A 10,215-nucleotide genomic window follows, 5' to 3' on the forward strand; every position below is an offset into this window, starting at 1 on the left:
ATCATTAAATATTTACTTGGCAAAGTAGTTGAAATTATGAATCAGGTAAAATGATCCAATCTCCCTATATATATATATATATATATATATATATATATATATATATATATATATATATATATATGATTTACACCATTAATTATAATATTTTTGAACGGACATAATATTTTCAATACCTTCACTGAAATATTATAAGTTTATTAAAAAAATATTCTAACTAAAATAAATTAACTCAAAACTTAATGAAAATGCAAATATATGGTTTTAGATAAGTATTCTTTTTGGTTTAACAATAAAAACAACTAAGATAGAGACTTTGAATAGATTTATGATATTTTTTAAAAAAGTATTATAATTGAAGAATTGGATAGATTCACATCTATTCCATAAAAACCACAGGATTGAAGAATATAATTAAAATAATAAACCGATTGGAAAATATGAAAAAGGGTAGCTGAAAATTAAAAGGTGGGTTTTAACTCAATTGAGATAATATATCCATGTAAGTATAATTAACCAGCAGCTGACAATTTCGACCGTCCGATGATCTCAATCCAACAATCTTAAAGAGGTCTTTGGACCGGATATATCGTGCCCCTCAAGGAAACCACACTGGCCGTTGGATTCGAAATGGGCGGAGACGGCATGGTGAATTTGTGACGGTCAGATCGAAAAATCGTGCGGCGGAGAAAGAAACCCTAAGTGACTTTACACAAACGATGGACCTCTATATAATGACCCCGAGTGACGTGCAGCACCAGAACACTTCTCTCGGCCGTCTCTCTCCGCTCTCTCGTGGGAGCAGCCCTCTAGGTGCGATCCAATCCCTAGATCTTCGTTCGTGTAGTAAATTCAACTCTTAGATAAAGTGTGTGCGATTCAATCCTTTGATCCGTGGTTTTACTTGATCTCGTTCTTTTCCATCAAGCAAAAAATAAGCGAATTGGGTCTCTATTAGAATCTGTGGTGATTAATGTTCATTTACAGTATTAATCGTTTTAGTCTGTATTTTATATTGGAGATCAAGAGAATGATGTACCTTAATTCTTCGGATTTGGTCTTATTAAAAGGCTTTTTTTATTTATATATTCTATGTAACTTAGATGTTACCGTCGAGTGAAGATCCTTTTGTTCTTGGGTTTATGGTTGCTTAATGATTGTCCTGGATTTAAAATTTGATTTTGTTGGATATTGTTCTGCTCATGTGAGATCTTGATTTGATTTTTGAATCGATCATGCATATGTTTGTAGAATCTGAAAAGTTGAATTGTGTTCTTAAGTAATTGGGGTTGAGAAAAAGCGTCTATTGTCTAATGGAAAGGACGAAGGTTCTGTGGACCTTCGGTATAGGTTCAAATCCTATTGGACGCTGTTAAGTTTATTACATCCCCCGGATTTGGTTCTAGTGCCAGTGCGTTTGACATATATTAGAGATATGCTTCTGATATGCCTGACGAAGAGGTATTTTAGAAGGGCTAATGGCCTTAACGGGCATATCTCGTTGTGCACTGTTACTGGTATGAGCCTGTCCTTATCTGTTCGTGATTTGTTAATTGTTCCATTTGCCAAGTATTGGGCCAGTGATTTATGTATCACCAATTCATGACAGAGCAGTAATTAAATAAGATTTTGTGCTTGCTGTAAAGTTATGTGTTGGATGGACTATTCTAAGCTTGCATAATTAGCAACTCTAGTGGCATGTGAATGGAGATACTTAAGAATAGTTATTTGCTGTTCTTATTTCTTAATATGGCATCATATTTTTGGTATCAAATTCAGCCAGAATTTGATATTCTTTGCTCAAAAGTTTATTGGTAAGATCCATAAACCAACATGCATTCATTTGAATGATTTTTTCTTCTTGATGCATATTTAATAGAGACTTAGACTTGATGAGTCCATGAATGAGTTGGAATACCTTGATGTTGCTTTGTGCTAAAACACTTCTTATTTAATTGGAGCCAACTTGAGGTGGTGGTAATATAATAATTCTGTGAACCATGTCTTAATATTTGAAGTATGGAAGTGTTACTTGCTTTCACTTTGTCTCATTTCAGTATCCAAATTGGTAGAGACATCTCCCTTTGAGGACTGTCATTGATTTTGTTTTGCTGTTGCAATTGTGCAGTTACCACCTGAGTTACAACATCGAGGATGGTTCCATGTAGATATTGTGTGATCATTTTGCTTTTATCTGTATCATTGGCCCATGTTCTTGACTAAAAATTATTCCTTCTATGGTTTCAATGAAATTTGTTGTTACAGGCCCATGTCTTGAGTAATGTAATTTGACCATTTATGTGGCGTTTTCCATCTTTCATTTTAGTATTTTGATGAAATCTGGATCTGTGATTGTCATCTGGGAACTTCTGTGATCTATCACTCAGTGGTAATTTATATGAAATAATATATTTCTGATGCTTCCACTTTACTGTTTTGGTTCTATCTTACTTTTAATGTACTATTACAAGCTTGATGTCTGATATTATTTCTGAAATTTTTTTTATTGGTAGTTTCTTTTGCTTTAAGTTACTGTTACCATGGGGAAGGAGAAGGTTCACATTAACATTGTGGTCATTGGTCATGTCGACTCTGGGAAGTCGACCACCACTGGTCATCTCATCTACAAGTTGGGAGGTATTGACAAGCGTGTGATCGAGAGGTTTGAAAAGGAGGCTGCAGAAATGAACAAGAGGTCGTTCAAGTATGCCTGGGTTCTTGACAAGCTTAAGGCTGAGCGTGAGAGAGGGATTACCATTGATATTGCCCTTTGGAAGTTTGAGACCACCAAGTACTACTGTACAGTCATTGATGCTCCTGGACATCGGGACTTCATCAAGAATATGATCACTGGAACCTCCCAGGCGGACTGTGCTGTTCTTATCATTGACTCAACCACTGGTGGTTTTGAAGCTGGTATCTCAAAGGATGGACAGACACGGGAGCATGCCTTGCTTGCTTTTACTCTTGGAGTTAAACAGATGATTTGCTGTTGCAACAAGGTAAACATTGTTTCAATTCTTTGAGAAAAGGTTGATCTGGTGTTTATTTGGTTGGCATGTTTTTTCTATGAAATTCTTGCAAATTTAAAATAGTTAAAACTCTTTTTTTTTTTTAATTTAGCTTTTGCATAAGTCTTTTTTTTTTGTCTTGGAGGATCCAGTATAATAGTTTGTCTTCATCATGCGCTCCTCCTCATACCTGATCATTTGTGATTTGTATAATTTCTCCTTTTTCTCATGAGTTTCCGTGGCTGTCTCATTGCAGATGGATGCAACCACCCCCAAATATTCCAAGGCCAGGTATGATGAAATTGTGAAGGAGGTTTCTTCTTACCTCAAGAAGGTCGGTTACAACCCTGAGAAGATTCCCTTTGTTCCAATCTCTGGATTTGAGGGTGACAACATGATCGAGAGGTCTACCAACCTGGACTGGTACAAGGGCCCAACTCTTCTTGAAGCCCTTGACTTGATCCAGGAGCCAAAGAGGCCCACAGACAAGCCCCTTCGCCTTCCTCTTCAGGATGTGTACAAGATTGGAGGCATTGGTACTGTTCCTGTTGGACGTGTCGAGACCGGAGTACTCAAGCCTGGTATGGTTGTTACATTTGGTCCGACAGGTCTGACAACTGAAGTAAAGTCCGTCGAGATGCACCATGAAGCACTCCAGGAAGCTTTCCCTGGTGATAATGTGGGCTTTAACGTGAAGAATGTTGCCGTTAAGGATCTAAAGAGAGGTTTTGTTGCATCTAATTCCAAGGAAGATCCCGCAAAAGAGGCTGCTAGCTTCACTTCTCAGGTCATCATCATGAACCACCCTGGCCAGATTGGCAATGGTTATGCCCCCGTGCTCGACTGCCACACATCCCACATTGCCGTCAAGTTCGCCGAGCTGCTCACCAAGATTGATAGGCGATCTGGAAAGGAGCTCGAGAAGGAGCCTAAGTTCCTCAAAAATGGTGATGCTGGCTTCGTGAAGATGATTCCTACCAAGCCCATGGTTGTGGAAACATTCTCAGAGTATCCTCCCCTCGGACGTTTTGCCGTGAGGGACATGCGCCAGACCGTGGCTGTAGGAGTCATCAAGAGTGTCGAGAAGAAGGATCCTACCGGTGCTAAGATCACCAAGGCTGCTGCCAAGAAGAAGTGAGTAAATCTGCAGCAACTTGAGACCTTAGTGGTATTTATCCGATGTGCTATAGGTTTTGGGTGCTTAATGGTTGTGGAACTCATGGAAGGGTTTTTACTGGTGGTCCGAAAGATGCTTTTTGCTGCCTGGGAAGATTTTTAGGCTTTCTACTTCTCGGCTGAGCGGTTCTGATACTTATATTTCTTTGCCTTTAAATAATGTTATGACATTATGTTTTCAGTAAGAATTGCCTGCTTTTAAATCTGTTTGGTTTTTGTTTTGAAGTGTTTTTATGCTTTCTGTCTTCCTGGAATATCAGAAAATTGTTTTAAAAAACAGATTTAAGATTGTAGAAATTACAAGACCATAAGAATGTGTTGGTTGCAGCAGTTCTTCAAAATTCTCTCCAAACATATATGTATATATATATATATATATATATATATATATATATATATTAGATTAATCATTCTAGTTTGAAAGGATACAAACTATACTGTAAATTAGAAATTAATAAAATCAATATGAAAATATGAAAAGCAATGTCAGCTTGTCTTCTACGGAATATTATTGATAATGTCATTTAGATAATTATGTTTATCATCTAAAATAGATAATTTTCGAGATTATTTAGTCTCAAGGAATATTGTAAATTGGAAATTAATAAAATCAATATGAAAATATGAAAAGCAATGTCAGCTTGTCTTCTACAGAATATTATTGATAATGTCATTTAGATAATTATGTCTATCATCTAAAATAGATAATTTTTTAAGATTATTTAGTCTCAAGGAGAATCAAGGATTCATAAGTCTGTTAGGACTCTCTTATCTTTAGAGGTGTTTTTTGGAGTTCACATATTTTGAAAGGATAAAATCGTGCGTACGTCCATTGTCCAAAGCGGACAAAAGGCCTGTACCTCGATTGAGCAAACTCGCTCCCGAGTCGTGTATCTTGGTTACGAGCCCTTGGCTCCCTTATGGGAGGGTGCACTGATAATATCATTTAATCCCATATTAGTTGAGGAGTATGAGAACCAAGGGTTTATAAGTCCGTGTCTTCCTTACCCTTTAGCTTGAACGGGATCGAAATATGAAAACTAACCTTAATCTCCTCTTAGTTTACTATACAAATGCACAAGTCAAAAATTACGAGAACTTACCACCTAAGGGATTCATCTATGAAAGAGCGATCTTCCTCTAACAACCTCGATCCTTTCTTCGGGGGAAGAGGACGCTTGTCTTGCCACCACCAAAGGAGGTCATGAGACTAGTGACTCGCCCAAGCCCGGCTTGAAGACAGAAGGTAAAAAGGATTATTAGCTGAAATACATCACAAACATTTTACCTAAGATTTAGAAGTTTGATTTCTGAAGCCTCATATGCTGCTCTGAATGCAATTGAAAGCGAAAGGAGCACAAGTAAAGGAAGAGTCTTATTTATAGGGGTAAAGTGACTCTTGGGCTACCCCGTATGACTATTCGATTACCCAATTATCAACCTAGATCAACAACATGTGATCACCTCAATGAAAGAAGATTATCCATAGCATGGATTATAATTTCGTTGAATCCCTATCAATTTAACTCTACATAAGATAACGATGCAATGATTTATGAAATCGAAATGATCATGAAGCATTACCATCAACACCAGCATGACTGATTTGGCTAGAATTGCTACATCTACGACTTTTGTATGACTAAATTGATCACAAACCCTGACCTTCATGTACTATGCATGTTGGAGGGGAGCAGATGACACGAGTAGATTGACACCTAACGAGCTATCGATAACTCAGCAATACGTGGTGACACTTCAACGACACGTTAAAGACATCTCAACGACATATGATTGATGACTCAACTTTTGACGGATGATTCCATAGTTATCTCGTGATTTACCGTAACTATCACTAAAGCACAATTTGTAGACTCCAAAAGATTACATGAAATTTATCTCACATAATGCATAAGTGTCGAGCTTCCAATTAATTAAATTGGGTGGGTGGGTCGTGTTGTGTTTGATCAAGTTATCAACAATTTTTATGGGTGATATGTAACTCCATCCGACCATACTTTACCTGGTCAGCTACGTCTTATGGATGGAGAAAGAAACGGGTCCTAGTCGGACTTTCAAATGAGGCATCGTCGCTAGTCGATTAAGTATTTTTATTAGCAAAAAAAAAATGAAAGAAGTATGTCACAGGACTAATTATGAAAGTAAAAAAAATTATATTTATGAAAATTATATTAAAATTTTTATATTTATGAAAGTAAAATACTTAATCTTATTTATCTTAACATCACCGATTATTAATGATAACAATAATGATTGATCTTACCAATGTTGATTCAAATATCGACGTATGTGGCTTTTGTTGGGAAATCTTCGGGGCAATATCTGGAAGAACAGAAAATAAAATCCTCAATTTCCAAAGATATGTTTGTCTTCATGCGAAGATTGGTGTACAAAAATCTATGAAATAGAAAACCACGTGTGAGATAGATAGTATTACCTAAGGAGATCATATATCCCTGAATCTCTATAGATCTCTAAGAGAGGGTGAAGGAGGTCAAGTGCTCTCCTCTCTAACGGTGATCCACACAGTAGGGTTGCGACGACGCTCCTCAAAACTCAGGCCTGCTCTGAGGTGGAGAGGGGGAGGAGAATAGGAGAGACAAGTAAAGGCACTAGCCCATGAACCACTGAATCCCTCCTATTTATAGAGGTCCCCTATCAACTTAACCCTAATGGATCCTTTCCTATTGGGTATTAGATCTTCATCCAACTACACAAGCCTCTTAGATTAGTAGATCTCTATCTAATAATCTCTCATGGTCTCTTATTGGATCTCATAGGATCCAATAATTCATTGGCTTATTCAATATCAAATAAAATAGGGGCTCCGACGGATATCTCATATCCGAACCTCTACTCATCATAACGCCTACCATATGTGTGTGATCCTCTAGGCCCAATATCGAGCTGGTCGTGAGTCATACCTGTTATAACTCCTTCTAGCTTAGTGAATTATTATCTTCATAATAATTCACTCGATTTATCGACTGTGGACGTACTAGGCCACTACGCCGTAGTCCCCAAACGATACAAGAGAATCCAATCCATTGGATATGTCTGTCCTTAGTTACCATGTACCTATAGTGTTTCATCCATCTAATATCCTAAAGATTGTATACCGAGCATAGTGCTGTCGACCCATACAATGTCTATTTGAGTCTCGCTCTAATCGGATTCTCTTAAAAAATCCTTTCTCTCTCAATCTGAATGACCATGGCTAGGGATTTGTCTGATCAAGAACACATAAGACATTCTTCTCATGACATCGAGAGTAGATGATCCTCTATCGATACTCAATAGTCCTCATAGGATTGACTATCACTCCCGATTACTAGCTGTGTTGGATCTGAGACATCCAAACCTATAAGTCTAGTATCAAAAAGTGGAGCACTAATACAGGATATCCTTGGTGTCTCAAGTCTAAGTACTAGATACATCACTAGGACTACGGAATCGCTATTTGACAATAAGGTATCATCAACCATTTAGTATTCCGTAAGCGGATCAATTAGTGAACTTATTCCCCAATGAGCACTTGTATTGTATCTCTAGTGTCCCCACATGAGCAGTTATGATACCAGCTACATCCATCATATGGACAGGTATACAACACACTAGTTTGTCCGGTTATCTCAATGTCCCTCTCGAGTAACCTATGACTGAGATTATTTAGGATCTATGTTTAAAGGTGAATCGGTCTCATTATCGTGATCTCATCACGATCCAATTCCCATTGCATAGATTCAAGGATATCACAATATATATATGCATATATGCAACAAGCAAAATAAAGTGATAAATACCAAAATATAATAAGCAAAAAGATTATGTGTCAAGTCGCATATGCCATCACTCACGTGATTGGCTTGTATGTCACATATGACTAGTAATATCCCACTTAACTTAAAGCCAATCACCTATGTGTTTGATCTCCATCATACTCCTGTGACGCTCAAAGACAATCTGAGACAACGACTTTGTCAGTGGATCTGCAATGTTATCCTCGGATGGATCTCTTTCCATTGCTACATCTCCTTGAGTTATGATCTCTCTGATCAGGTGGAATCTCCTTAGAAAATGCTTAGATTTCTGATGAGACCTAGGTTCCTTCGCTTGAGCAATCGCCCCGTTGTTATCGCAATATAAGAGAATTAGCTCATTACTGGTTAGCATGACTCTCAGATCTGTGATGAACTTCTTTATCCAGACTCTCTCTTTTACTACCTCAACTGCAGCAATGTACTCCACCTCTATAGTCGAGTCAACAGTAGTATCTTGCTTGGAACTCTTCCAGCATACTGCTCCACTATTCAAAGTATACACATACCCTAAATTCGACTTGCTATCATCAACATCAGACTGAAAATTCGAGTCCGTGTAACCTTCAATCCTGAGGCTACTACCTCTATATACTAGTAAAATATCATTAGCATTCAACCCTTAGCAATTTTTGCTTTATTGCTCATCTTGAGGTCTATCTCACCTCTCGCCAATCTCCTAAGCCTTGCCAGAACCTACAATGAATTACAAATATGATAAGCACTACTGGTATCCAATACTCATGTGTTATCATAAGAGTCTGACAAATGGAGACTGATCATGAATGTACCTGAAGCTTTTCCAAGCTTCTGTTTCGCCCTCTCTGCAAGGTACTCTTTACAGTTCCTCTTCTAGTGCCCATCTTTTCCGTAGTGGAAGCACTGACCTTTGTCCTTTATCGGGTCTTTCTTAGCAACCTTTGCTTTACCTGATCTACTCTTTCCCTTGCCTTTCTTAAGGAAATTTTTTGCTTTCCTTTTCTTTCTAATCTCACCACTATTGAGAACTTGCTTCTCTTTCTTGATAGTGCTCTCTACCTCTCTCAACATATTGAGGAGCCCTGGGAGAGTCACCTCAAGCTTGTTCATGTTAAAATTCATTATGAACTATGAAAAAGAATATGGTAGGGACTAAAGCATAAAATCCACACACAAGTTATCCTCTAGGATCATTCCTAGACCTGTGAGTTTCTCTATCCACTCAATCATCTTTAGGACATAGTTCTGAATCGGTGTCCCCTCAGTCATCCTAGCGCGGAAGAGGCTCTTGGATATCTCATATCGCCAAGTCCTTCCCTATTCCTCAAATAGTTTACAGACATGTAGGAGAATGGATCTGACATCCATCTTTTCATGCTATCTCTGTAACTCAGGAGTCATAGAGCCGAACATATAACACTGAGCAAGAGTGGAGTCATCAATGTACTTCACGTAGTGAGCGATCTCATCCTCGCTTGCCCCTTCCTCAAGCGTAAGCATCACTGTATTAAGGACGCACGTGATTTTCTCCGCTACGAGAACAATTCTTAAGTTGCAGAGTCAATCCGTATAATTTGGACCAGTGAGGCAGTTGACATCAAATATGCCACATAAGGGATTTGAAAGCGATATTTTCTTAAAATAAAGATGTAGTAAAAATAAATAATATGCATATTTTGTAAAAAATAAACAATCAAGATATGAACTTCTATCTTAATATGCTCTCACTATTTTACTGGCGAGTCATGTGACACCCTCAGCACATGAAATAGAAGTCTCCGACATACTTCTAGTGGAGATTAGGATCCAATCAACATCTTACTATAACCTCGAGAGACTCTGATGGGGATATAAACAGGAATAACCTTTGTATAGGAACAAATACTAGAAGACCAAAATACGCAGCGGAATAAAATAGAAACACAATCAAACAGAACACCAAGATATACGTGGAAAACCCCTTCAATGTGAAGGGTAAAAACCACGGGGCAAACTAGAGATAATCCACTATGAGAATAATGAATGTACAAATCTCAATCTCTTGCCCAAAACCCTAGCAATAACCACAAGAGAATAACTGGGATACAAGGATCACGTCACTGCCCACAATATCTAAAACCTCCCCAAGTAATCACAGCAAGAGTCTACTGTAGATTTGATCTAACCTGAGATGAGAACACTGCTAGATGATTGTGAACAGTCTCTCTGCG

At 37.9% G+C, this 10,215-nt stretch overlaps 1 protein-coding gene across 1 annotated transcript; it reads left to right on the forward strand.

Annotated features, from left to right (window-relative positions):
- Positions 1–688: 688 nt before the first annotated feature.
- On the forward strand, positions 689–4,392 carry LOC135615307 (elongation factor 1-alpha). Its single transcript, XM_065113608.1, has 3 exons — positions 689–813; positions 2,514–3,002; positions 3,268–4,392. The coding sequence occupies exons 2-3, from the start codon at positions 2,541–2,543 to the stop codon at positions 4,147–4,149; spliced, it is 1,344 nt and encodes a 447-aa protein (XP_064969680.1). The 5' UTR covers positions 689–813; positions 2,514–2,540; the 3' UTR covers positions 4,150–4,392.
- Positions 4,393–10,215: the final 5,823 nt, after the last annotated feature.

The sequence above is a fragment of the Musa acuminata genome, chromosome BXJ2-6 (assembly GCF_036884655.1).
Source record: "Musa acuminata AAA Group cultivar baxijiao chromosome BXJ2-6, Cavendish_Baxijiao_AAA, whole genome shotgun sequence".
Classification (NCBI taxonomy): Eukaryota; Viridiplantae; Streptophyta; class Magnoliopsida; order Zingiberales; family Musaceae; genus Musa; species Musa acuminata.

Coding starts and splice junctions, on each gene's coding strand:
- LOC135615307 (XM_065113608.1), top strand. CDS start 2,541: ATGGGGAAGGAGAAGGTTCACATTAACATTGTGGTCATTGGTCATGTC. Junction 3,003..3,267: donor TGATTTGCTGTTGCAACAAG/GTAAACATTGTT, acceptor GTCTCATTGCAG/ATGGATGCAACCACCCCCAA.